Consider the following 27746-nt stretch of genomic DNA (forward strand, 5'->3'; position numbering starts at 1 on the left):
GGGGCATTTGGGGGCTACAGCGTGCTGCTAAGAGGGATGTTGGAGCTCCAGCAGGGCAGTGCTTCCACTAAGGCAAGGCCTTTTCTGCATCTTCTACTGCCCTGCAAGCGAGGATGCTTGGGGCACACAAGAAGCTGGCAGGGGACACAGCTGCAGGGATTGCAAGGATTTCTAAATTCATAGCGAAATACAAGAAAGAGAGGAGGACGTGATGCTTCTGAGAGAAAGGAGCTGCATTTTGGGTCAAAATCCATCCCTTTTTCAGGGAAGGAAGAGATGCTGTGCATTTCTCTCATCCCCCTGAGACAGCCACTGCGTGACGATGGTGCCAAGTGTCTTGAAAGAGACCTTGCTTTCTCAGGCCCAGGTGTCCAGCTGCACACCAAGGCCGTCCCTGGCTTCCAGGCGCAGTTGCCAGGCCCAAGGCCGAGCTCCCCTGCAAACCCCCAGCCCAGCAGACCTTGCTCCTGCCGTTGTGGAGCAGCCATTTCACGGGAGCCTTTTCTCCTGGCAGTCAGCTTAGCGCCGAGAGATCTGTCACTGGGACGCCTGAGAGCCGTGGGAGCTCAGCAGAGAGTCACTGTCAGCCTTGGAGCTCACAAAGGTGGGTGGCCACAAGTGCCCTGAGTGTCCAGCTCACAATGAGGACTGCTGTGGCACTCAAATTGTCACCTGTTTGCTGAGATGCTGGGATACCTGCTCTGGTAGCCTGGCATCAGAGGGCAGGGAAGCCAGCAGCTCGGATCTTTCTCTGAGGCAGGGGACACTGAGAGTGGAAATGGAAATGGGGCACAAGCCCTCCGCCTCTCAAAGGAACCCCTCAGATGTTTAGATATAGTAAAATTATGTATATCTGTGTGACTCTAGACCACAACATGTTAGTGTTCTGGTTTGTCCACTGCTTTGTTGTGGGGGCTTTGAGTTGGCCTCTACTCTTTAGGTGAATGCTGACTTCATATCTATGGTGCACTTTATTCTTAAAAGGGGAAGTTGCTACCAATTTCCTGTCCAAAGTTCCTCATAAGCCAACTGCAATCATCATTTCAGATGTATCTCCCAACTTACACATTTCCTATTTCTCCTTGATATTTACTCAAGAAATGCATTTTCACAGAGACATCATATTTTTCTCTCAACTGGCATCTGGCTGAGCAGAACGATGTCCTTTAATTCCCTTCCACACAATAGGCAACTTGTTCCTTCTGTCTTGTGAACACTTCCTCCTAAGTTCAATGTGAATACAAGTGGCAGAATTTTGCCTCATGTCTTAAATGTTTGGCAGGGCTGCCCTGTCAGGTGTATTTATACTGGAGAAAAATAAATAAATAAATAAATAAATAAAATAAAATAGCCATACACACCATATAACCACTTAACTTTTTCAGTTCTTCTGTTAACAGTGCATGAACATGGCGTTTTGTTGTTTTATTGTTTGTTTTAAACTCCTTACTGCCATATAGAATCATAGAATCATAGAATATCCTGAGCTGGAAGGGACCCTTAAGGATCATCAAGTCCAACTCTTGACACCGCACAGGTCTACCCAAAAGTTCAGACCATGTGACTAAGTGCACAGTCCAATCTCTTCTTAAATTCAGACAGGCTCGGTGCAGTGACCACTTCCCTGGGGAGCCTGTTCCAGTGTGCAACCACCCTCTCTGTGAAGAACCCCCTCCTGCTGTCAAGCCTATATTTCCCCTGCCTCAGCTTAACCCTGTTCCGTTCTAACAAAACAAAACAAAACAATAAAAACACCCTTTGTTGAGAATCTCTGGCTCATGGTTTCAAATGTCACTTCACCTGAACCATTTCAATCACAAGGGATATCCTTCTGTCAGGCTCGGTAGTACTTCCCAACTTTATGTCACCTGGAAATCTCAAAGCTCGTATGGAATTTTTAGTCTTCGGCCACCATGTCCATACTGAACGTACCTAAATTTGAAGTCATCTCTGCTCTGAATAGGAGGTTGGGTTTTCAGAGGTCCCTTCCAGCCTACATTTCTCCATGAGTCTTTGTCTCCTTAGCAGCTGCAGTTTCAGAACTGTCTCTGAGAATCACTACAGGTAACCTCTCCTTTGCTGGTAATTCCCTCTTCGAACAGTGTGAACAATTGCAAACTCCCTTGATTCACTTGCAGCCCCAAAGCCCAAATCCATAGATAATGTATCAGAAGCTCACAGAAAGTGAAATAGATGTAGTTCATCCCCTGTGTAGGGGAGCACTGGTCCTACAAAGGCAAGCTACTAAATTCTCTGGAAACAAATTAGCTTTAATAAATTATCTTGTAAATTCCACATTACCCGCTACTTCCCTAGTCTTATCTATTCTTGCTACAAAGCTTTGCCCAGCGTTGATGTCAAACTAACAGGCCTGCACTTGTCTGGATCACTCTTTACATTCTCCTGGACAGAAGTATATTTGTTACTCTCCCATTCTGGGGACTATCCCTGATTTGCACAATTGTTATGTATTTTTCCTACTTGAGTTGTTGTTCTGTGTGCCAATGCTGTTAATAGGCTAGGTAGATATCAGCTTGTCATTTTTCACTTGAATCACTATAGATTTTTATTTCACCTCAGATGATGTTGTGCCTACTGCCCTACCCTCATTTGCAATGGGAATCCTGTCACTGCCCTTAATAGCACATTGTTGTTGCTGTTAGATGCAGGAAATAAGATTTGCAGCATTTGAGACATCATTAACTTTTGATCTATTTTTGCCTCGAGTATGCAATGGTCCTAATTTGTTCTCTTTGTTCCCCCTGGTTTCTGTGGCTTAAGTATCATTTACTGTTACTGTTTAATTTCCTATGTGAAGGAGGTTTTTGGTCATTCGTACTTTATTTTTGCAGTTTTTAACCTCTGAAATGTACCTTCTCTCATTGCTTTTTTCCCATCTGAATTTTGAATTTTAACTCTGCCTTCTCTGCACTCAAGTCCCAGAGATGCTTAGTCAGACTCAATTATTCATTGCCTCAGATTTCAAAGTTCGCATTTCTAAGCCTCAAAACCTTCATTCTAAGCCTGGTTTTGTCTGTCTTGAAATGTAAAATGAGAAAAGTCAGCTCATGATCAGACTTTATTCAAATCTTACTACATTTAAACCCATACAGGAGCCAAGTCTAAAATGGTCTTATATTTTTTCACTTTTGTGAAGAAATCCATCACATAGTATATCTGTATGAGAATAAGTGGTAATCATCTTTCAATCTTTTGCTGGGAAGTTGAAGTCTCCCATTATTCCCATTATTGTTTATGTGTCTGACAACTGTAGACTGGAGCTAAGAGCAAAGAGCAGGCTAGCAAGGCTGTCTTTCTTTAGCAGCGATTTGCACAAAACCACTCTATTGCTGACCCATAACATTTCCTTATCCTCTGCTTCTTGCTAACACAAAGCACCATCTTATTACATCCATTTGCCCTGGTTTCCAGACTTCCTGAGATTTTTCAGTACTTGTATGGCATTCATGCTTTTATTTCACCCTTCCTGCGTTGACACTTGTCTTAAGAGTTTTAGATCCTGAACATGATCATCTCAAAGTTTGCCTGACAGTTTGGTCTTCCTCACATTGTCATAGAGTATCAGGTCTCTACCACTTGAAACAGATTGTATTGGATTAGATTATTGGCACTGTCTCTTGTGCTGGTAGTCCATTATCTTCGCAGTCCATACAACTGGCCATCAGCGGACATGAAGTGGCCTTATCCTGCCCATTTACCTGTCTGGAAATCAGCCACTCTCTCTGCCTAGAACAGGGAATGGATTTTCCTCAGCTTTCTTCAAAAGCTCTGAAGTTTTCTGTGACCTTTCCAGTTTTATGGTATGATAAGCTTTTGCTTCCACAGAAGGGTAGAAGTCAGTATGAATAGTGCCAACAAAACAGAAACATAACAATGAAAATGATATTTGAATTCAGAACAGGTATTTAAAAAGTTCACCTTCTCCAGCACAAATGGGGAAAAGAAAAATAAATAAATAAATAAATAAATAAAGCAGTCCTAAATCATCAAAACTGGCCAAAGAATTAGAAGAAGTACTATTTTTCCAAGGCTGCAATGTTTTCCATTCATCTCACTGGGCCAGCAGAGCACTAGAGAGCTGGATGCACTGAACTCATGGCTGATACCCTAAATGACCTGCAGGAAGATCTTATCTCTGTCCCCCCGTTTCTCCTTTTATTCTCTGTTTTGTCTGTTTGTATCACTAGCTATCAAAGCGCTACTGAGATATGCACGTGCAGCACCCTGCACAACCTTGTTTCAGGCTCCAGTGGGACCTTTAGGCATTACCATCCTATAAACAAGTAACAGTGATAGTGAGCGTAATTACAGTCGTCAAACTATTCCAGCTCCACATCATTAGCCATGCCCTGAGCTAAATAACATTTTAATCAGTTTGATATGTCATCTGTGGCTTTCTTCACTGTCACTTGCAATCCAGCAAACTCCTTCCTTCACGTTTCTAGATTAGACAGAGGGTTCTTAACTGCAGACATCCACTTCCCTGTTCAGGAAGCAGTGAGACCTTTCATCTTCACCCAGAATTAAGATGATATCCAAGCATCATGAGACACAGCGCGTATGTCTCCTAGACCCATCCCATAAAAGCAGGACATTTACCTCACATGAGAAGAAGACTTAATGCAGAGGCAAAGCAAGATACTCGGTGTCAAATCCATGTCTGGATGATCATTAAAGACAGATCAAAATTACCCGGTACAGGAGAAAAATCTATCATTTGTAGAAGATTATGGTCTCTGATTATTAGTTTCAAAATTATTTTTTTCTTTGGATTTCCTCTGAACTTAAACTTAGTTTGGAACGCCTTTGGTTTTGAATAGTTCTGAAATTGTATTACTTCTCCTAAGTAAGTTGATAGTCTGTTCTATTTCCGTGAAATTCAAATAATATAGTGAAGGATCTGCCATCAGTTTTACTGTGTGCCAGGCTGAGAGCCTTCCTGTACTTAAAGGCAACCTATAGGAAAGCTGGGGAGGGGGTCTTTATCAGGGCCTGGAGTGACAGGACATGGAGTAATAGCTTTACACTGAAAAATGAGATTTCTAATATATGTTAGAAAGAAATTCTTTACTGACAGTACTTCACATCCAGCCACTCCAGCCCCTGCCATGTTCCCTGCAGCCCCTCCAGCCCCTGGCATGTCCCCTGCAGCCACTCCAAGCCTGGCACAGGCCCTACAGCTGGCTCCGGGGACGACCCCGTTGCTGTCTCAGGCACCAATACACACAAGGGGAAGGAATGCATGCAGAAGTCATCTCGTTTCGGAAGGGCAGAAAGTCCTCCCAAGAAGGGGAAGGAGCAAGAGGAAGGCGAGGCAGCCTACCCCAAGGTAGGGCCATCCCAGGGCACAAGAGGCTGTTGGAAAGGAGAGCAGAGACAAAAGCAGCAGGAAGCAGGTGATCCCCATCCCTGGGCGAGCTGCGAGCCATGGGACAAGATTGCAGCTGTCCTCCAGGCGAGCACGTTGTCAGCTGGCTGCTGCGCTGCTGGGATAGCAGCTGCGGGAGCCTGGCAGCAGAGGGCAGGGAAGCCAAGCAGCTGGGATCCGGATCCTTCTCTGGGGAAGGGGGCACTGAGAAAGCGCTTGCAAATGGGGCACAAGCCCTCAGCCTCTGGAGGCGGCGCCTGTCAGGCGTGAAGGAAAGGGATCCCTTCTGGGAAGATGCTGTGGGCTTGCTGAGGCTCGAAGAACAGACGGTGCTGGCTGCTACCAGCGTGCTGCAGCAGCGGCAAGACAGAGCCGTGGTGGTTTTCCTCAGCTGGGCAGCTGAGCTCCAGCACAAGCGCTCTCTCCCTGCCCCTCCTCCAACGCCAAGGGGAGAAAAGAGGCTGGCAAGGGCTCAAGGGCTGCCAGAAGGACAGGGAGATCACTCCACAAGGAGCGTCACGGGCAAAGCAGGCTCAGCACAGCCTGTTCCAGTCCAGCCCGGGGCCTGCTCCTGCGGGGGCTCTCCACAGGCCGCGGCCTCCTCCAGGCCACAGCCACCTGCACCACCGGGGGCTCCTCCAGCCACAGGGGGGCTGCAGCATGGAGATGTGCTCCACGGGGGACCCATGGGCTGCAGGGGGACAGCCTGCTCCACCAGGGGCCTCTCCCTGCACAGGCTGCAGGGGAAGTGCTGCTGTGAGCCTGGAGCACCTCCTGCCTCCTGCTGCACGGACCTTGGGGGCTGCACAGAGCTTTCTCACTCCTCCCTGAGCCAGACGCTGCTGGGCAGCAGCTTTTGTTCCCTTTCTAAGATGCAAGATCCCTTCTTAAAGTCAGTCCAGCCAAGTAGGAAAAGTAAATGTGGACAGCTGTATCTTGGCAAAGAAGATAGTAGGGAGCAAGGAGGTTTAGCAGTCAAGATGGAAGGTGATGCCATGAGGCTTACAGGCTAGTAATGTTCTAGTGAAACCCAGCCTTCCTAAAGAAACCTGCCTGACTACTTCATGTGAATAACAGACTCTGTTCAGCTCTTTCCTAACATAGAAACGGTGCTGACTGCTTCTTCAGAGTAACATCAGTTAGTGATACTACTGAAATAGTTGTGGTTCAGATGTAGATCTGATTTCTCCTACGCACGCTGAATTCACAGCTGTTGATCCTCCAGAGGAGGCTTTGCAATTGAACACCTGGAGAATAGGTAAATTTCCCGCTGTTGTTCTCCTCTCCTCTTGTTTTGTTTTGTTTTGTTTTGTTTTGTTTTCCTAGTAGCATAGACTCTGAAGAAACGGGCTGCTTTTTTTCATTTCCAACACTGGCTGTTCCTCCTGAGCCCCGCCTTCTATTTTTGCAGTCATAGGATACGTGAATGTAAATTGGTGGGAGAGAGGTAGAAAACTCTGTTTCAACTGGTGTTTTTTCAGCTATGTGGGGAGAACAAATAGAGTGGTTTTGAATATTCTGGCTCTTATTCAGAGCGGCATGTGGAGGGAGACAGATGCGTTTGCTTTTTGAGTGCAATGGCTTCAGAAGCAAGCCAGAAAAAGCACTTTCTCTGGGAGCTGAAGAAGGTGTCCTAATCACCGGAGAGGTTTCTAAATGGCATATCTTTGCGAGTGTTCGAGTAGTCCGAAGGTTTTTGTTTGTTTGACGTTGGAAGATTTTACTCGTAATATTCACGTCCTTCAGCAGAAGTGAGAAATGTGATTTTATTTTGTGCAGTGTCGCGGACCCTCCGAAATCTCCTGGGAATGATGAATACCTTGCACAGTACCAATGTGATGACGGTGGAGACAAGGAGAAACCAAGAAGATCAAAAGAACGTGACCTCATTTCAGAAGAAAACGTTTTGTACGGCAAAGAGTCTTGTGAGCCTGGTGAGAAATTGTGGCAAACTTCCTTCCTCAAGTCTGACACTGAATGTAGCTCTAAAAACCTTTCCTCCTCAGCTGTTACAGAGAGATGCCAAGATACAAAGGACGAGACTAAAACCACTGAGAAAGAGCATTACCAAAGCAAGAGGGAAAATGCTCCTACTGAAGAGAAGGAGAGTCAAAAAGCAGGTCCTTCCAGCAAGAGAAGGATAAAGTTGAATACAAAGAATACAAACTTGAGCTCCTGATTGGCTTCATGCTGAACTCTGTGCTGTTCTTGTCCTAATCTTGGTCTCTCCATAGATAATCTGGTTTAAATCCAAATAGAATCATGCGATGAGGAAGATCTCACTGCAACAAATTCAACATCTAAAATCAAAGTTGACATTTTCCGTGATTTTCTTCCTGAGCAGAAGTGTGCAGTACTCCTTTTATATTAAGGTAGAGATTATTTCAAATAGTCTTGAAGTGCTTGATGACTTAACAGTCTGCAGATTGATTACCAAATCAATAACCCCTGACTTGGTAGACTATTTTTTTCCCAGTTTTGAATGACCACTGGGAAGAAGGTTGTTACGGCATCAAGAAAGTCATGTGGAATGTAACAAAATTTACTGAACCAGTAAATAAAAATTATATTTTTCTATTAGTTCCATTTTTTCAACTCTTCAGACGCTTATGGATGGCATAGATAACAGAGGGGAGATCGTGGTAATCGGAGCTACCAACAGACTGGATTCTGTAGATCCTGCTTTACAAAGACCAGGACGCTTTGGCAGAGAGTTCCTCTTCAACTTGCCAAATAAAGAGGTGAGAACTTAAATTCAATGTTAGTGCTACCATGGCAAAGTCCAACTTTATAGGAAAAAAAAATAATTGACAACTTGAACAAAAGAGTGATATGTGGAGACACTGCGTTGTTCCATGGAGGGCAAATCTGGTACTGGATATATATGGTCAGGATGATACCACCAAGTAGTTAGTTCTATAATCAAACCTTTCATTCTCAAAGTTGTACCTGTTTGCTTAATCATTTAGTCCACTTGGGTGTTTTCATCATGAAGTTGTGTTTTTGGTCTCAATCCTTCACTTATGAATGAATAGGGGACGTGTTTGCATTTGATTGTGCCCCGGATCAGTGGTAGTAGTTTGAGTGTTAATTATTTTCTTCTCTATAGTAATTGTAGCAATTTGAAGCATTGTGCCAGAAGTGCTTTCTGTGAATTTACTGACTGAAAGGCAAATGTGATGAAGTAATGAGACTGTCAAAATGAAAGCTTGTTAAATTTTAGAGAAGTTGTTTGGACAGCAAAGAAATGCTTCTGGATACATTTTTCATTGCAGTATTTTCCTCTGGGTCCTTAGGTCTCCTAGTTTGGAAACTTGTTATTGAAGCTATAAATGCCTTTTCTTTCATTGTAGGTTCCTAGAAAAAGTTCAGTATAACAAATAAGAATGGTTGACAATGCAGAGTGTATATTAAATAACTGTAAAATACTTGAAAGTTGAGCAAGTAAGAAAAGCGTATTAATAGATGAGGGGTTTTGAGGGAGGACTGTTTTTGTTGTTTGTTTGTTTGCTTTTTGGTTTGTTTGTTTCTTGTTGGTGTTTTTAAGGAAAACTTGGGACAAGCTAAAATGCACTGATTTTGCTTCCAGGCTAGAAAAGAAATGTTCAAGATTCATACTCGTGACTGGACCCCTCAGCCACTGGACATGTTGCTTGATGAACTAGCTGAGAAATGCATTGGTAAGACTGAAACCAAAAGGGATTCTTGCTTGTGACCAAGTTGTAAAGAACCTTAGCTTGTACCAGGCAGTACCCATGCTCTTGTGCCTTGCTGCACAACTAGTCGACGAGGCAGCTGGCACATCTTCATAGCAATCAGAGTTCGATGCTTTCATCTATTTACTCTTTGTTGTCGTTCCTCTTGTTGTCTGAGAACATTAAACGGTTCTGGGGCATCTTCCTCAAGAGTATAGTTTTTGATGAGGAGTCTGCTTCAGCTGCATAAGTGCAGGATATCAGGCAGTGAGCAACATGAAACTTCCCTGCAGAGCGGTAGCACTTTGAATTCCCTGTTAAGCTGTTTGGTTTTGGCATTACAAATTCTTTAAATGTTGCATGTTGTAAACCTGGGCCTTGACTGATGTAACGTTTGATTTTTGTTTGTTAGGATACTGTGGTGCAGATATCAAATCCCTCTGTACTGAAGCTGCGCTGTGCTCTCTACGCCAATGCTATCCTCATATTTATGCAAGTAGGGAGAAGTTGCTACTAGACGTTAATTCTATTAAAATAAAAGCAAAGGACTTTTTCATGGCTATGAAGAAGGTTGTTCCGGCTTCAAACAGGATCGAGGCTTCACCCGTACAAGCACTATCACCCATTTTCAAGCCACTTTTTAAAAGATCAGTAGAGAATATTTTACAAGTTGTGCAGAAGATCTTCCCGCATGCACAGCTTGCACTAAAGGAGGACCGACAGCAAGGTATAACCACAGCATCCACTTCTTTATAATTCTGCTAAAGCAAAAACTTGTGGTTTGTGCAATCAACTTAAACCTTTCAGACATAATGGTGGTAGAATTTTATTATTTGCATGTGCATGTCTTTTTTTTGGGCAAGTCTGGACTATAACGCATAGGTTTTATTGTGGATTCGAAACTGAAATGCCAAATGGAAGCTCTGAATGACTCAACACACAGTAAAGGACGATGCGTTCTCTACTGAAGCATCCTGCTTCTGACGGCAGCTAAGATAATTAGCATTTGTAGAGGTTGACTTGAGGTTTGAAGTATAAGGCACCTATTTTTCTTTAAAAAATCAAAACTCAGATATTTGGAGGGGAAGCATTTCTGGGTCAATGTTTCTAATTCCTTTCTGAAGAATGTCAGGATACAAGTATACAAGTATAACTGGTCTAAGCTAAATATTGTTTTAGCTATCATCATTTTTAACCAGTCTCCTAATTTAAATGTTTGTGGATCGTACTATACACGTGTACGTGAGATCAATTAGCATGATATTTACTAGATGAATGGAATTCTGTGGCCATCACATCCTTAATCCCCGTGCTTTCGTTGTGGGAACCTCCTCCAGAAAGAAATGGTCTTGTTGTTTGTTTTTTTTTAGCTATTTAGCAACTGCAGAAATTGTTCGTAATCTCCTTTATTCTAAGGGGGAGAAAAAAATCACCAAGAGTAGCGTACCTTATACGTACACATCAGTGGGACTTAGTACAGCTTTGTAGGGCCTTGTGCCATGTCCTTAGATCTGTGGTGGGATGAACTCTAGGAAATAGCTTTCAGTGTGTGCTCTCAAATGAAGAAAGGGTTTTGGCACTGATTTAGAAGCTGTATTAATGTAAGAGAAAGAGACAAAGGCTATTCAGGAAAGTTAACAAACCTCTTTTGCCTTTCAGACCATTTCAATCCTATTTTACAAGATGATATGTTCGACAGTGATGATGATGCATCCTTGGTTTCTGGAGATGAATTAAAAGATGGAATGCCTGACGGACCAGAGAAAAAACGCCTCTGTTTCAGCAGGTAAAGAAAGATAGATCCCTGTTACGTTTAAATTCTCAGGTCTGCTGAGTCTTTGTAAACACTTCCAGCTGTTAAAAGTGCGAGGGGGTGGTAGACGAAGGGGTAACATCAAGTTTGTGTGTTGAAGGGGTGCTTGGTATTCACAGGAAGAAAGGGTGGAGGGACTAAAGTTGTAATGAGGTTGCTCTGAATGACCAAACTGAAAAGCCCAGGCTTCTCTTCCTAAGCCAAAGTGATCCGTAGACTACCAGAACACGTTGACTTAATCCATGGCATTCTTTGAAAGACTCAAGACCACATAAATGTGCTGTCTGTCCTTTTAGCTAAAAATACGCCAACTTTATGGGTTTGTGTTGCCACCTTTTGCCCTTCTGTTTCAAAGTACTTGGAACATCTGTGTGTCTATTCAGCACCTCATTTATAAACTTGTTTTCTTAACTCTTGTTCTAGGAGTGCTTTCTGCGAACCAACATCATGCCGGCCCTGTCTGCTAATAGTAGGAAAAGAAGGGTACGGCCAGGTTTCTTACGTGGCACCCGCGGTGTTGCACGCTTTGGAGAAGTTTCTCGTTCACACCCTGGACCTTTCTGTTCTGCTTACAAAAGTTGCACCGCCAGAAGAAATCTGTGGACAGGTACCTTTTTTCTTTTTCTTCTCATCGGATTCACTGACTGTATGTAAAGGATCAATCGAGTTGCAAGTAAGGTGAGCAAAATTCATTAGTAATGGAGGTGGCCTTGTTTTAATGTTGCTTCTGTCTGAAAATCCCCTTTTCTTTTAGACAGCACCACAAACAATCTGGATGTTGTACATGTCCACATTTTCCATACCCAATTTTACAGTGAGGATGTTGCTAGCAGCTCAGGAAGCTGGGCGGTGTTGCTAATAAACATCTCTTTGTGGAAAGAAATGCTGCTCATGTCACTGGGATCCAGAAAGTAGTTCTCATTGCCTCCTAAGACTGTGTGCTCCCAGGAGATGGCTCTGTATCAGACTGCATGTCGGCTACTTTTTGTAGCCTTCTTCTAAATTATATTAGTAAGGCAACCAAGGTTTGGGGCTTCTGTTTTTTTTGTTTTCACACGGACATACACAACTTGTGCTGTTGCGGTATGTGCAATAAAAGCATTAACATTCAGAAAACACTTCATTTGCACGGTGATGTGGTTTTAACTAGAAAAAATGAAGAGATTTGGTGTTTTTACTTTTAGGCAGGAAATCCATTTTCTTGTTTGGCATCACTACCTTAAAATATTTTTACCTTTAGTGGAAACATTTGAGAGCCGTACAAGTAAGGACAGACATGTTACACGACTGAATACTGATGTGTCCCATAAGAGGGACATTTCCTTTCTTTGTTATGCGATGATTGTGGCTGTGGCCGTATAGCTACGGTGTCTAGCCACTGCCTGAATATATCCTTCCCATCTTCTGACTAGAGTTCTCCGAATACTGATAATCTGAAAGGGTGCACAGAGAAATTCCGTATGTGAAAGGATGCTTGCCATTCTGTTCACGTAGTTTCATTTCATGGGGCAGTCAGATGGCTATGTAGCTATGTATTAAGAGGTTCTTGTACGTGTTTTAGTTTTCTTACGCAAGCTTTCCTTTTCACTAGCTGATCCGAAATGCTCAGAAGACAGCACCAAGCACAATTTATGTCCCAGATATCCATTTATGGTGGGACAACGCTGGACCTGCCTTGAAACTTACTTTTCTAACTCTACTACGTAACATTCCAGCATTTTCGCCAGTTTTGCTGCTTGCTACGTCTGATGTACGTCACTCAGATCTCCCAGAAGAGGTATTTGTCAATACTTTCCTTACTATTTCTTCAGTGTCTTGTAATTTATGAATGCTTTCAGCATCAAAATGATGTGCTTTGTTAAATGCATGCTGTTATTACTCAGGCACCCTAACAAATCACTTAAAATTTGCTTAGAGAAAAAGAATACTGTGAAAGCATCTGCTTAAGGTTTTTTCTGAGTCAAGCAAGTGACTTTCACCCCCTTCTCACACATGCAAATAATAAATTAATACAATAATTCCGGTGGCTACAAAGTGGTTCAGTCAAGAATATGCGGTGCTTGAAATGACAAGAGGATGTCTTTACTGAAGAGATTTCTTCTGACAGTCTGCCATTCCATGCTATGTTGGGTAAACTGCTAATAATGCAATTTCGTAGAGAATCGAAACACTTTGATTAAAAAAGAAATAAATAAATCAGTTTCTTTCTTCATATAGGCCAAAGCTTTCCAAGCTGGAAAGTTGAGTTCCAATTTCTGCTAAAGTAACTTTGGAATCGAATTCTAGTTGTATTCCTAAATAAACTGTAGTAAAAGTACGTGCAGAACTTCATTGACTTCTGAGAGTTTACATTAAGGGAAGGTGCCCAAAACAGGACCACGCTGTTCTCATTCTGATGATTTGGTCTCAGTCATTGCGGGAAGAGAACGGGTCTTACCTAGACATGTTTATTATCAACTGCTTTGAAAGTGCTTGAGTTCCCACAGAAGTTTTTGTACAGGTTGTAAATTCCTTCTAAAATAAGTAGTGAAATTCCTCACCTACCTTTTAATACTAGAACTTGAAAATGGAGGAAGACGTAGAGGTACTAGCTACTTCAGACACCTTTTGGTAGAGAAATAAAAACTCAGCAAAAAGCCCTCACTTGTCTGCTGAAGCCTTTCTCTTCCCTCTATAGCCATAAAGGGTCTAAGTAAAGGATGCAGCAAGGCAAGTAAATCCAAAGGAAGCGATGTTGGATGCGGTGAAAGCCATTACTTTATCAGTGTAGCGTACAATTCCTTCACGGAGCTTTAATTCTACAGGTGATTCTTAAAGGTGATATTTGAATTTGCCGTGCCAGCCTGTGAAAATGTAGCCTTTTAAGGCCAGGAAGATAACTTTTTTCAGTTTGTGTTCTTCAGGTTATTATTAATTTGAAAAGGTACTCGTCTTTTTGGAATAGAAGATGAGTTTTTTGTGGCCTTAAATCTGAAATGTCTTTCCTCCTTCTGCTTTAGATCCAAAAATTATTTAATAAGGAATTTGGAGAAGTGTGCAATATTGAGTTGCCTGGTAGGGCAGAGAGAGCAGCTTTTTTTGAGGACCTAATTCTAAATGAAGTGGCTAAGCCTCCTGTAAAGAAAAGAGGTGAGGAGGATATGAGAAGTACATCTAAAACTTTCCTATCGAAGTTACTAGCTCTTTGGGATTTGCTTTGGTGGTCATTTTCTGTCAGTAAGTTGTCATATGCTTGTATTTGAGTACTGTAAATTGGCTAATTTTTCCTGATTAATTGAAGTTGATCGGACATTGGAAGTCCCGCCTGTAGCACCACCAGCTGAGCCTCAGAAGCCACAAGAGGAAGAAGTAGGGATGCTGGAGGAGGAAGAGGAGGATACCTTGCGTGACCTTAGAATTTTCTTGAGGGACGTTACTCACCGACTTGCCACTGACAGACGTTTCAGGGAATTTGCAAAGCCCGTTGACCCACAGAAGGTAAAGTAGTGCTGATCTGTGTGTGTCTGTAACTTGTCAGTGTTCGTATTTCTCAGCGTTTTGGGGAAGGTTCAACGTTGTTTTTAGGGCTGCACTATTAGGATTTTGCAAGAAGCAGAGGCAGTGCTTTTACTTCTGCTGACTCTCAAATGTCTCTTACGGGATTATTCGCTGAAAGCCCTGGTTTCATTCTAAAAAGCCAGTCCAAATGCCAACACAGTTTGCTCGTGAAAAGGCTTTGATATGTAGGCATGTCACAGCACTGAAAAGCACAGAGATCTTTCCTTATAATTACAAACAGTATTTACAGGACTACTTTAATGAAGTCTAAAGCCCTTTATTGGACTGTCAGTTCCTGTGGGAACAGGAATAGGAGCAGCAGTTTGTAAAAATAAGTTTTGAGATCCTGTTCTCTGTTTCATCTGGAACTCCTCAATAGGAATCAACCTTAAGTGCAGAGTGTTTTCTTTTTCCTCCAATTGGCTGCTTAGATGCCTTTTTCTCCTTAATTTATTAGATAAGCCTAAACTAGGGGCGTATATTTCAAAGACAGATGTAACTTGAATATACCTGCGGATCAGCAAAGTCCTCTTCATGTGGGCATCCACTGGCTTTTCTTCCCCTTTTCTCCTAGGTTCTTGAGCTGTGAAAAATCTAGACAGATACATATGTCCTCATCTCAACTAGTCATTAGGCTCCTCTTCTGGTCTGAGGGAAGAAATCAGCACCTCAGCGCCCAGTTATCTCATTCTAAAGTAGATGCCTGCAATAGGTACTTCACAGGTGCAATTCATGCACCTTTTCCTCAATGTCGACAACAAAGAGAATGCCGGATGGCTTGCTCAGCTTTCACTGTTTTGATTTTCTGAAGCAAAGTGAAAAGAATCTCCCACCCTCAGTGTTTCTTCTCTACCATGCACGTGCTTCTGACCTCCCTACTTCTTGTTGTCCTCTCCTAGCCGCTCTAATGAAAAATGAAAGAGCCCTTCCATTTTTGAGAAGCAAACTGGTTAATTTCAGCATCTTCTGATGCATCGCAAATGTTTTGCTGAGAAGATGATAAGCAGCGTTATTTCCAGGGGGCAGTAGTATTTCCATTTGGTATGGCTGCTCCTTAAAGCTACATACTCGCAGGCTCACACAGCTAATGGACAGCTGTGGCAGTGGAAGAAGGTGCTGCCACTAGCTTGTCACTGTTGCTGTGCCAGAGATTATCGTCTCTGCGTCTTTGGTAATAGAAATGACTGTGTGAGAGAGAGGTGATTGCTACAAGCAGTCACTTTGCTATTTACCCACCCCTGAATTTAAAGGTAGAATTGAGCAAACTAATCCGCCTTTGCTCTGGGCGTTTGAGCAATCTGTTCTGCCAGCAGAGTTGTAGGCATGGCACACGTGGGTAAAGGTAATCACCTAAGGGTGCTTCCTTTTCCAGCTGGCACAGCTGTATCTACAAGATCTGCAGCCTTTTTACAGTGCCCTGCGCTGCTGCAATGCTTCTCTAATGAAATGCAACAGTGGCTTTGCTGAGGCAGCAGCTGTCCTACAAAGAGGGTCGTGTCGTTCTCTGCTGCTTTGGGAGCAGTCGGCTTGCAATTACAACCATTAATGTGATAGATTGGTTAGTAGTAAAAGATTGTCCGAAATTTCAGCCTTTCCTTTCTCTGAAGTATGAAAAATTAACTCATTTTCCATGCTGAAATCTCATGGGATATTTAATCTGTTCTCTGAAGTGTCACATTTTATTTAATAGCGTAAGAAAAAGTAGGATGTCACTTGTATTGTTACTGTTCAACCTCCGAAAACATATAGAGCGTATTCAAAGGATCTTGTACGATTCTAAAGTTGTTGTTTTGCTCCATTGTTGTCTTCAGAAACTGTTACGCTGTGTCACTGAGATAACGAAGGGATTTGACATTTATCACCTGCAAAAAGTATATGGCATCATTAATCAGTGTATTTACAACCATAGAGAAGACTACGACAAAACCGATTTGGTGGAGGTAATTTTTGTTTTGAATTCTAGCACTTTCTGTCACTGTTACACAGTATTTGTGTGTTCTGGGATATCGTGGTTGTTTAGCATTGCTCTTTACTGCTTAGCTGTCTGTGCACAGACAACAACAACAGTACGACTTCTCCCTTTCAGTCTGGAAGACGTTTATCCATCTTGCAAAACCATTGTTATATTTGGCATAATTGTTGGCAGTTTCTGCAGGAAAAAGCTTGAACTTGAAGACAATGAGTCCACCCACACAGCCCTTTCAAAGCAATTAACCTTAGTCTGCCAGTAGTTTTCCTGTAGTAGTTTTTCGCGTTTGTTTGATCAGGCCTTTACCGCAATGCTCACGTTCTCAGACTGCTGGGGTTTTATATTTTTGTCATTTTCTTAGAAAATGGCGAATGATGCATATCCCGGCTTCCAGATGATTAGTTCCTGTTACTCCCAATTTGTGTCAGGTTGTGTTTGGTTGGAAATGAAAATGTAATTGCAAATTCCCCTGAACAGCACAACATGTCTGTGGTATTAATTAAAGCACTGTAGAAACGTAGAATATCTGAGAATGCATTCCTTCAAGCATGGCCGTGTTTTTTTAAACCTACAGAGGAGGCAAAATACGGTATTTAGGCTTAGTAGATGAAATGTATTGCTTCTATGGTGGCAGATCCGTGTCTTGAGATTTTAAACCTGGTGGATCTCGTGCTCGAACCTTCAAAGGAGATGTTACATAGACAGTAAACCGTCCTGCTTTTCGGGGAGGACTCTCCTTAGGTCATTCAGAAAACGCCTTCAGTCTTCATTCACTGCAGCATTCACAAAGTGAATGCCTTCCTGTAAGGTTAGTCACTGATGGCCACTCATTCCATGCTTTCACTAAGAAAAACCTTCGCAGCTTTGAATCTGAATTTCCAGCCCCACGTTTAGGTGAGCCCGGAGCAGCGTCAGGCATCGCTGGGCTCCTCGTCCGGTGGCGCTGGTGAAGTGAAAGATGCCAAATGTGAAGTTTGACGGTGAGCTGAGGGGCTTGTGCTGGCCCGGTGGCTCTCTAAGCCCCCGTGTCTGAGCAGCGGGAGCATCCGAGCAGCACAGGACGGAGCTCAGCAAGAGGCTGGGGTCAGGGCACTGCTGCAAATAGAAATGCTTTGCGGGCTGCAGAGGTTAACCAGGTACACGGCACTGTTTTACTACATGGTGGAGACCTATTGAGAGTGTTTCTGCCCTCCTTTTTAGCTGAAACATCCCCAGATTCTAAGGGGAAAAGGAATAGAAGGGACTTGCGGAGGTAATCTGGCCCTGCCTCCTGCTCAAAGCGAGGTTAACTTTGAAATGAGATCGGGTTGGTCTGGGTCTTGCCCACTTTTGCAATCTTCCAGGGACGGAAATTGCTTCAAAGTTGCCAGCAGATCTCCTCGACCTCTCCAGACAGCTGCCTGCAGTCCCCAGCCGGTGTAGAGGTACCGCTACATCAGAAGGCCTGAAATAAAGAGGTTAAAGGCAAATAGTTTTCCTTTGGTTTGATGATTAAGTGGCAAACAAGAGGATGAGTTGCAAGATCCCTTCTTAAAGCCAGTCCAGCCACGTAGGAAAAGTAAATGTGGACAGCTGTATCTTGGCAAAGAAGATAGTAGGGAGCAAGGAGGTTTAGCAGTCAAGATGGAAGGTGATGCCATGAGGCTTACAGGCTAGTAATGTTCTAGTGAAACCCAGCCTTCCTAAAGAAACCTGCCTGACTACTTCATGTGAATAACAGACTCTGTTCAGCTCTTTCCTAACATAGAAACGGTGCTGACTGCTTCTTCAGAGTAACATCAGTTAGTGATACTACTGAAATAGTTGTGGTTCAGATGTAGATCTGATTTCTCCTACGCACGCTGAATTCACAGCTGTTGATCCTCCAGAGGAGGCTTTGCAATTGAACACCTGGAGAATAGGTAAATTTCCCGCTGTTGTTCTCCTCTCCTCTTGTTTTGTTTTGGTTTGTTTTGTTTTTTCCTAGTAGCATAGGCTTAAGACTCTGAAGAAACGGGCTGCTTTTTTTCATTTCCAACACTGGCTGTTCCTCCTGAGCCCCGCCTTCTATTTTTGCAGTCATAGGATACGTGAATGTAAATTGGTGGGAGAGAGGTAGAAAACTCTGTTTCAACTGGTGTTTTTTCAGCTATGTGGGGAGAACAAATAGAGTGGTTTTGAATATTCTGGCTCTTATTCAGAGCGGCATGTGGAGGGAGACAGATGCGTTTGCTTTTTGAGTGCAATGGCTTCAGAAGCAAGAGGGGAAAAAGCACTTTCTCTGGGAGCTGAAGAAGGTGTCCTAATCACCGGACAGGTTTCTAAATGGCATATCTTTGCGAGTGTTCAAGTAGTCCGGAGGTTTTTGTTTGTTTGTTCGACGTTGGAAGATTTTACTCGTAATATTCACGTCCTTCAGCAGAAGTGAGAAATGTGATTTTATTTTGTGCAGTGTCGCGGACCCTCCGAAATCTCCTGGGAATGATGAATACCTCGCACAGTACCAATGTGATGACGGTGGAGACAAGGAGAAACCAAGAAGATCAAAAGAACGTGACCTCATTTCAGAAGAAAACGTTTTGTACGGCAAAGAGTCTTGTGAGCCTGGTGAGAAATTGTGGCAAACTTCCTTCCTCAAGTCTGACACTGAATGTAGCTCTAAAAACCTTTCCTCCTCAGCTGTTACAGAGAGATGCCAAGATACAAAGGACGAGACTAAAACCACTGAGAAAGAGCATTACCAAAGCAAGAGGGAACATGCTCCTACTGAAGAGAAGGAGAGTCAAAAAGCAGGTCCTTCCAGCAAGAGAAGGATAAAGTTGAATACAAAGAATACAAACTTGAGCTCCTGATTGGCTTCATGCTGAACTCTGTGCAGTTCTTGTCCTAATCTTGGTCTCTCCGTAGATAATCTGGTTTAAATCCAAATAGAATCATGCGATGAGGAAGATCTCACTGCAATAAATTCAACATCTAAAATCAAAGTTGACATTTTCCGTGATTTTCTTCCTGAGCAGAAGTGTGCAGTACTCCTTTTATATTAAGGTAGAGATTATTTCAAACAGTCTTGAAGTGCTTGATGACTTAACAGTCTGCAGATTGATTATCAAATCAAAAAACCCTGACTTGGTAGACTATTTTTTTCCCAGTTTTGAATGACCACTAGGAAAGAAGGCCTGAAATAAAGAGGTTAAAGGAAAATAGTTTTCCTTTGGTTTGATGATGAAGTGCCAAACAAGAGGAAGAGCTCTCCCCCAGGCGCAAACATCATCCTTTTGCTCTGCGTTCTGGGCAGCAGTGGGTGGGTCCCTCCTGGAAGGAGCCTCCTGGAAGCGGCCCTGAGCTCCCATGGGGCAGCTGCTGCATTCTGCTCACAGAGGACACCCCTGCAGCCCCCCGCTCCCACAGCCTGGCCACGCAACCCCAGGCCAAGACACCGAGCAAGCCTCCCTGATTGCCAGGCAGCAGCTGGCTCAGCCTGGGACCCCAGGCCAGTGCCCACAAGACTCTCCTGGGCCTTCCAAAGCAAGCCTGGTGGGGACGGAGCACCCACAAAGAACTGACTCACACAACAGGACTCCTTGCCAACACCGCCTCACAGACACCTGGGCCTTGAGCGGGTAGCTCACCTTGAGCCAGCTCATTTCCTTCCCAGTAGCTGGCATGTGCCTTTTCGGGGGCATTTGGGGGCTACAGCGTGCTGCTAAGAGGGATGTTGGAGCTCCAGCAGGGCAGTGCTTCCACTAAGGCAAGGCCTTTTCTGCATCTTCTACTGCCCTGCAAGCGAGGATGCTTGGGGCACACAAGAAGCTTTGCTCGTCAGCACAGCAAATCCCCGTGACCTTGTGTCTATCAGCATGGTCCAAATCCCTCTTGTGATCTCTGCATAGCTGTGGGGTGGCCAAGCTGTGTGTTGCATGGTGAAACTGGGAAATGCTTGGGATGGGGAATGCTGAGTGGGCCGAGAACTCCTTGCTGGGATGGGAAGGCTTCCTTGGGGTGGGAAGCCATTGGGCTAGGAAAGGAGAGAGATGGGAAATGTTCCTTAGGAAGGAAATCCCTGGGAAGCAAAAGCTTTGATAAAGAGAGGGATATTGCTTATCAATGACTGTTGTGGGAAAAACTCTCTTAACTGAGAGTTGAGGAAATTCTTTTAATGCCAACTAATTTGTATAAATTTAATTCCTAGTTCAGGTGTTGGGAAGCAAAAGGACAAACATGAAACCACATAGGGGTAACGCTTTTCCTCCTCTCCTGGGCTCAACTTCACTCCAAGCACCTGTTTGACCTGCTGATCTCACTCAGCCCATTCACTGGGGAAATGGGCAGCACAGGAGGAGGCTGTGATGAATATGCAGCAGTTCTTCTCTGCCGATCCTTTCTTGTCGTTTCTACTTTGCTCCAGTGGGGGCCCTCCACAGGCTGCACTCCCTGTCAGGAATATTCAGCTCTTCTGCCATGGATCCTCCACAGGTTTCAAAGAATATGGGCTCCACCATGGAGCATCTACTTCTCCTCCTCCTATGACCTTGATGTTCCCTCTGTTGTTCCTCATTCTTTTTGTTCTCTCCATCTCTCTCCATCCAATATTTTCTGGGCATTCTTAGAGGCAGCACACCTTGGCTTATTGTCTGAGTTTGGCTTATGGTGAATCTGTTGCTGTGTCCAGCACAGAGCAGCCCCTGAATTCCTACCAAAACCTTGCCATAAATCTCAATACCCCTGTTAAAAGAGACCCTCCTGTTTGTGGCCCTTCTTTGGACACTCTCTAACGGTTTTATGTCTTTTTCTTATACTGTGGAGCCCAAAACTGCACACAGTACTTAGTACATGGAATAACAACAGAGACTGCCTGTCATTTTCTCTTCTCTGCACAAGCTCTGTTGCTAACACTGTCCAGAAATCACCACTGTCACAGACAGTAGTAGCGTTCCCTCCTCCCACGGTTGGTTCTTCCCCCCCAGACTTAGACACCATCCACAGAAATAAGAATAATAATGCTAATAAAATAAAAATAAAATAAAATAAAATAAAATAAAATAAAATAAAATAAAATAAAATAAAATAAAATAAAATAAAATAAAATAAAATAAAATAAAATAAAATAAATAAAATATAAAACAAAACGGTCAAAAGCCATCAGGAAGGCAGTGGTGCAGACTGTGGAGAGCCTGGGTTCAAATCCTTCTTCTGCGAGGCTCTGAACCTATATCCCACCACAAACTCTCTGCTAATGTATGGCAGGGAGAGGAGGAAGAAAGAACATATCTCCTGCACTTTCCATTTATTGTTGACTGACAATTCTGTAGAGTTATAAAGCCTCAATCAGTGAGATACGGGGTTCTTCTCACATTGTCTCACTGTGCCCTCAGGGAAGAGCTCTAATTTAATAGATGCTTCACCACAAAATCATGGGTCATCTGCAGTTTTGAACTTTTCTGGGATCAAGTCCCTTCAGATGGTTGAGGAATTTGCTCCGGCACCTATGTAAAGTGGTGCTCTACTAAGCTAGTGAGTGAACAAGAGAGAAATCCTCTGCTAGATGACTTGACAAATTGGGTCTGAAAACGGTATTGAGGCAGAATAATCCACGATTTTTGCCTTGGGTACACAGAGAGTTTGGGTGTTGTAGACTTCTTTTATTCTTCATTAATATAAAAATTTTCAAAAATGTGTTTGCTCAACCTTGCTCCCACTGTGTGCATGGGAGGGAGATAACTGAAAGTGGGGAGCGTTGCTTGGATCCTGCAGGTGGCTGAGGTCCAGTGGGGTTGGAGGCTTTCTTACTCCTTTTGCAAATGCAAAGCAACCCTGCGCCTACCCTGCACTTGCAGAAGGATCGTGACATGTCTTTGTTTTATGCTCTTATGTTCTGTTCTGTTCTGTTCTGTTCTTATTATGTTCTGTTAGGTTAATTCTGTTCTTATTTTATGATCTGTTCTATCCTTACGTTCACAACAGGACTCCTTGCCAACACCGCCTCACAGACACCTGGGCCAAAGAGCAGGGCCTCGAGCGGCTAGCTCACCATGACCGAGCTCATTTCCTTCCCAGTAGCTGCCAGGTGCCGTTTGGGGTCATTTCAGGGCTACAGCATGAGAAGACTTCCTTGGGGTGGGAAGACATTGGGCTAGGAAAGGAGAGAGATGGGAAGTGTTCTCTAGGTAGGAAATCCTTGGGAAGGAAAAGCCTTGGGATGGGAAGTCTTGAATGGGGTGGGTACCATTCCCTGGGGAAGGAAGTGCTTGGAAAAGTCCTCCGAGAGGGGAATTCTTTGGGACGAGATCTCTTTGGCTGAAGAAACGCGTGGTGTTGATGGGACAGATTTCGCCTGGCTTGCTGGGAATGTGCCATCAGGTGAAATGGCAAGGATGGGCACAGCCGCTGAGGCCGAGAAGCCGGTCCTGGGCTGGGTAAGCCTTGGGCTGGGCAAGTGGTGGTGTGGAAGCGTGGTGGGCATGGCAAGTGCTGCGTGGGAGGGCAAGCCTGCTGGGGATGGCCAAGTCTTGCGCTGGGCAGCCTGCTTGGGTCCAAAGCCTGCAGTCCTCCCCAAGATGTCGGCGAGGGGCTGGTGAGCCGTTGGGACGGAACCCCCGTTGCCCGGGTTCCCCAAGCAACCGCCCCACTCTCCAGCCACCATGGCAGGTCCAGCAGCCGGCTCCCGCTCCTCCCGGGGCTGCGGCCCTGCTGGCGAGCCCAGCGCCCCAGAGCTCAGCCCAGCGCCCTTTTTCCCACAGAGGGTTTCCCCAGACGGCTTCCGCGGCTTGCGCAGACGCAAAACTCCCCCTTCGTCGTCCCAGCCGTGCCGCCAACGGTGGCTGCCTGGCTGCTGCCCTCCCTCCCCGGAGCGACGGCGCTGCCCTTGCAGCCCCCGCAGGTACCCACCCTCCCCTCCGCGCTGCCCCAGGCCACCGTCTGGCACGTGGTGCCGGGGGTCCAGGGGCAGGTGCTGCAGCTCCCCGCCGGGGTGCAGCTGCCACCTGGGGGGCACCTCCCAGCCCAGGGGCACCACCTGCAGCTTGGGCAGCTCCCCGCCGGGGGGCAGCTCCCTGCTGTGGGGCAGCTCCCCGCCGTGGGGCATAACCTGCAGCTGGTGCAGCTCCCCGCTGTGGGGCAAAACCTGCAGCTGGTGCAGCTCCCTGCTGTGGGGCAAAACCTGCAGCTGGTGCAGCTCCCAAGCATGGGGCACCAGCTGCAGCTGGTGCAGCTACCCACCGTGGGGCAGCTCCCCCATAGCGCTCCTCCCTGTGCCCCCGTCCATCAGTGGGGACAGCCCATGGTGACGGGGACACTGGTGCCCCACCATGCGCTGGGGCTGGGGCCCAGGGCCGTGCTCCATGGGGAGCTCCTGCACCCCGCAGGCACCTGCCTGTTGCAGGCCCCCGCCCAGCGCAACCCCCCGCCACCCCTCGTCCCGGGGCCTCCGCTGCGGGGGCAGGCGCTCCCCACGCCCCGCACCCTGAGCAGCAGCCGGGGGCAGCTGCCGGAGCCCTGCTTGCACGCCGTGGGGCTCAGCGAGGACCAGGGGCCCCCGCTGCCCGGCCACACTCCCCCCGAGCCTGCCCAGGCTCCAAGGACCGCCAGCACCCAGACGGCGACGCCCGACGGTGAGTTTGGGACTGGCACAGCCGGCCGCTTGTGGCCCCACACCCAGGGGCCATGGCAAAGCTGACATTGCCCGTCTTGGGGGATTGTCTTGCTTCGTCCTCAGCGGCGACACTTGCAGAGGTGCCTGAGGAGCCCCTGGAGCTGCTGGAGCTGGGCCCTGATGCCTTCGCCGAGGCCTTTCCAGAGCTGGCAGGGGACAGCCAGCAGCTGCAGCACGTGCAGGACCAGCTCCCGGCCGACCTGGACAGCTCCGGCTTGGAGGAGCTGCTCAGCTGCCTGGATGCCGTGGAGCCCCAGGACGCCTTCCCCGATTTGCCCAGCAGTCCTGCCCTCAGCCGCTTCCTCTCGCAGCTGCCTGACCTCTGCGAGGACATCGAGGAGCCGAGCACGCAGGGACTGGAAGCCACAGGAGCCCTCGGTGAGGTCCCCTCAAGCCCTGGGCTGCACCCCGACAAGGTGCAGGCTGGGCGGGCGCTGCAGCCCCCTGCAGCTGCTGTGCCGCCACTCAGCTCCCCACTCAAGCCTGCAGCCCGGCCCCAGCTCAGGAGAGCCCTGCCCAAAAGGCCTCCCCAGCAGGAATTCATCCCTGCCCGCAGGAGAACCCTGCCCCAGCCTCCCTTGGCTCCCGTCAGGAGGCCCCCCGACCCTGACTGCCTCTCTGCCCGCAGGAGACCCCTGCCCAAGCCTCCCTCGGCTCCCGTCCAGAGCCCCCCCGACCCTGACTTCCTCACTGCCCTCAGGACAGCCCTGCCCAAGCCTCGCCTGAGTCCCCTCCAGAGCCCCCCCGACCCTGACTTCCTCACTGCCCTCAGGACAGCCCTGCCCAAGCCTCGCCTGAGTCCCCTCCGGAGCCCCCCCGACCCTGCCCGCAGGAGACCCCTGCCCAAGCCTCTCCCCAAAAGGCCCCCCCAGCAGGAATTCATCCCTGCCCGCAAGAGAACCCTGCCCCAGCCTCCCTTGGCTCCCCTCAAGAGGCCTCAACTTCTCCCAGCCCTCAGGAGAGCCCTGCCCAGTCCCCCTCGCAGTCCCCTCCAGAGCCCCCCGCCTGCCCCTGTGCCCACCGGCACCAAGCGGGGGGCCAAGCGCCCTGCGCCCAGCAGCACCCCCGGGACAGCGCAGAGCTGCCAGCACAGGAGGCCGACAACAGAGAACCCCCCCAGCAAGGAGAGGAAGATGCTGCTGGGCCAGGCTGGCCAAGGCCGCAAGAGACTGTGCCAGGGGAAGACGGGTGGAAGCAGCACGGGGGCTGGCAGCAGCACGGAAGCAGGCAGCAGTGGGCAGCAGCCGGCCATCAACAGCACCACGGCACCCAGCAAGAGAGCACGAAGCCCGGGGGCTGCAGGGGGGCAAGGAGCAGCGTCGCCACCTCCCCGCAGAGCGTGGCTGCTGCTGGAGACTCTGAGTGGGGAGCCCTGTGCCGTGCGGCCCCAGGACAGGCTCCGGGCCCAAGCCAGCGGGGCCAAGACGCTGCAGCGCCAGCACGCAAGTACAAAGACCCCCAGCGAGACTTTGCAGCCGCTGGGGGCCAGGGCCAAGGTGCTGGGGCCAGTGCACCAGCCGTCCTGTGTGCAGCCGCAGCCCACCTCCAGCAGCCCCAGCAGCATGCCCAGCGCCCCGCCGACAGTGCCAGGCTCCAGCGCTGTGCCCGCTGCCCCCCAGTCCCCGGCTGGCGGCAAGGAAAAGGAGGTGCCAGCACCACCAGGCAGCACGGCATGAACAGGGGACGCTGCCATAGAGCCGGCGCCCAGAGCACTGGGCCTGCCAGCTGCGGGGGGCCAAGCGCAGCGTCCGGCTCTGCCCACGCAGCCGCGCACGCTGCAGCGGCCGGCGCAGCCCCGCGTGGACTACATGCCCCGCGTGGGGCCCTGGGCGGGCCGCGCCGCGGCGCCCACGCCGCTGGAGGAGCAGGAGGAGTCGGTGCCCATCACGTCGCAGCAGCGTCCCGAGCGGGAGCGCCTGAAGAAGCTGGCCCAGGAGGAGCGGCAGCGGGCGGCCCACCAGATGAAGATGGGCCCCGTGCTTCTTTTGGGGCATTGCTCTTCTTTCCTGCCTTCTGGATTAGAATCCTCTCGTTAGGTGCTCACTCAGCAAGGCCTCTGCCTGCAGCTCTTCTTGCACTGGCATGCCGAGGGGATAAGAACTGGGAGGTTTTTGGGATAGCAAATGATCAGTGGGATGGGAAGTGATGATGGGGGTAGGAATTCATTGGACTGGGAAAAATGGGTTTTCTTTTTATTAAATTTAAAGTTTTTAATTTTCATTTAATTTCTTGGTTCTATTATTTATTTAATTAAATCCACTTTATTGACTGTGTTGTACAGTATGGCATTGTTTTATTAGTATAAAATTAGAAGTATTAGCATTTAATAGTATTAAATATTTTTATATATTAATATAAATTATAAATATCATTATTTCTTATTTTGTTTGTTTTTATTCTTTTTCTACCCTATTAAACTCTCTTTATCACAACGCACTGCTTTGGACTTTATTTTTCCTTCCGAGTCGTTCGGGAGTCACTCCGGATGGGGTACATTAGCGAACGCCTGTGTGCTTCAGATCCAAGGTCACCTTTGCCCTCAACTCAAGATACATCTTTGCACCTGTTGTTGTGAAACAAAGTTAACAAGAGGAACAATCAAGTTACCTACTTGCTAGCAGCAGCTCTACGTTTGCTGGGGTTTGCTCTGTGCGTTTTGAAGACCATTCCATGCTCTTCAGCCCCTTCAGGAGGAAATGTATGGTTCTAGGAAAATGCGTCTTGACCTGATGTGTAGCTGTGATGCAGCCTGCAGCCCCTGCAAGCCCTGGGATTTTACCTGCAGCCCCTCCAACAACTCTGATGTTCCCTGCATCGACTTCAATCACCACGGTGGGACCTGAGGCCCCTCAAAGCCTTGTCACTCGCCCTGCAGCCCCTCGAGCCCCTGGCATGTTCCCTGCAGCCCCTCCAAGCTGGCACAGGCCCTAAGAGCTGGCTGCGGGGACTACCCCGTTGCTGTCTCAGGCACAGAGACAAAAGCAGCAGGAAGCAGGTGATCCCCATCCCTGGGCGAGCTGCCAGCATGGGACAAGATTGCAGCTGTCCTCCAGGCGAGCACATTGTCAGCTGGCTGCTGCGCTGCTGGGATAGCAGCTGCGGGAGCCTGGCAGCAGAGGGCAGGGAAGCCAAGCAGCTGGGATCCGGATCCTTCTCTGGGGAAGGGGGCACTGAGAAAGCGCTTGCAAACGGGGCACCTCTGCCTCTGGAGGCGGCACCTGTCAGGCGTGAAGGAAAGGGATCCCTTCTGGGAAGATGCTGTGGGCTTGCTGAGGCTCGAAGAACAGACGGTGCTGGCTGCTACCAGCGTGCTGCAGCAGCGGCAAGACAGAGCCGTGGTGGTTTTCCTCAGCTGGGCAGCTGAGCTCCAGCACAAGCGCTCTCTCCCTGCCCCTCCTCCAACGCCAAGGGGAGAAAAGAGGCTGGCAAGGGCTCAAGGGCTGCCAGAAGGACAGGGAAATCACTCCACAAGGAGTGTCACGGGCAAAGCAGGCTCAGCACAGCCTGTTCCAGTCCAGCCCGGGGCCTGCTCCTGCGGGGGCTCTCCACAGGCTGTAGCCTCCTCCAGGGCAGATCCACGTGTTCCAACATGGGCTCCTCCAGCCACAGGGGGGCTGCAGTGTGGAGATGTGCTCCACGGGGGACCCATGGGCTGCAGGGGGACAGCCTGCTCCACCAGGGGCCTCTCCCTGCACAGGCCGCAGGGGAAGTGCTGC

General features: G+C 47.4%; 1 protein-coding gene and 2 long non-coding RNA genes across 7 annotated transcripts in view; all 3 read left to right on the forward strand.

The window, feature by feature from the left end:
• The first annotated feature begins 397 nt into the window (after positions 1-397).
• Positions 398-27746, forward strand: part of LOC311424303 — a 35364-nt gene continuing 8015 nt past the window's right edge. Inside the window, exon 1 of the long non-coding RNA XR_014686044.1 lies at positions 398-604. This is a non-coding gene — a long non-coding RNA (uncharacterized lncRNA). The remainder of the gene's footprint in view (positions 605-27746) is intronic.
• On the forward strand, positions 7227-9070 carry LOC311424484. Its single transcript, XR_014686108.1, has 3 exons — positions 7227-7323; positions 7971-8130; positions 8979-9070. It is a non-coding gene; the product is annotated as an uncharacterized lncRNA (long non-coding RNA).
• LOC311424267 (ATPase family AAA domain-containing protein 2-like) lies at positions 9537-24230 on the forward strand. Of its 5 annotated transcripts, XR_014686033.1 has the most exons (10): positions 9537-9811; positions 10744-10870; positions 11321-11504; positions 12489-12674; positions 13897-14026; positions 14178-14374; positions 16246-16374; positions 17038-17211; positions 18257-18304; positions 18835-19208. XR_014686033.1 is itself a non-coding variant. In XM_084499270.1 (8 exons), the coding sequence occupies exons 1-8, from the start codon at positions 9640-9642 to the stop codon at positions 23663-23665; spliced, it is 1671 nt and encodes a 556-aa protein (XP_084355396.1). In that variant the 5' UTR covers positions 9537-9639; the 3' UTR covers positions 23666-24230. The 5 variants fall into 5 exon arrangements, 3 of the variants coding, with proteins under 3 accessions (XP_084355396.1, XP_084355397.1, XP_084355398.1); XR_014686034.1 differs by lacking the exon at positions 18257-18304 and having other exon boundaries at positions 18835-18881; XM_084499270.1 differs by lacking the exons at positions 17038-17211; positions 18257-18304; positions 18835-19208 and adding an exon at positions 23120-24230.

Source organism: Aythya ferina, assembly GCF_964211825.1.
Source record: "Aythya ferina genome assembly, chromosome: 27".
Taxonomy (NCBI): Eukaryota; Metazoa; Chordata; class Aves; order Anseriformes; family Anatidae; genus Aythya; species Aythya ferina.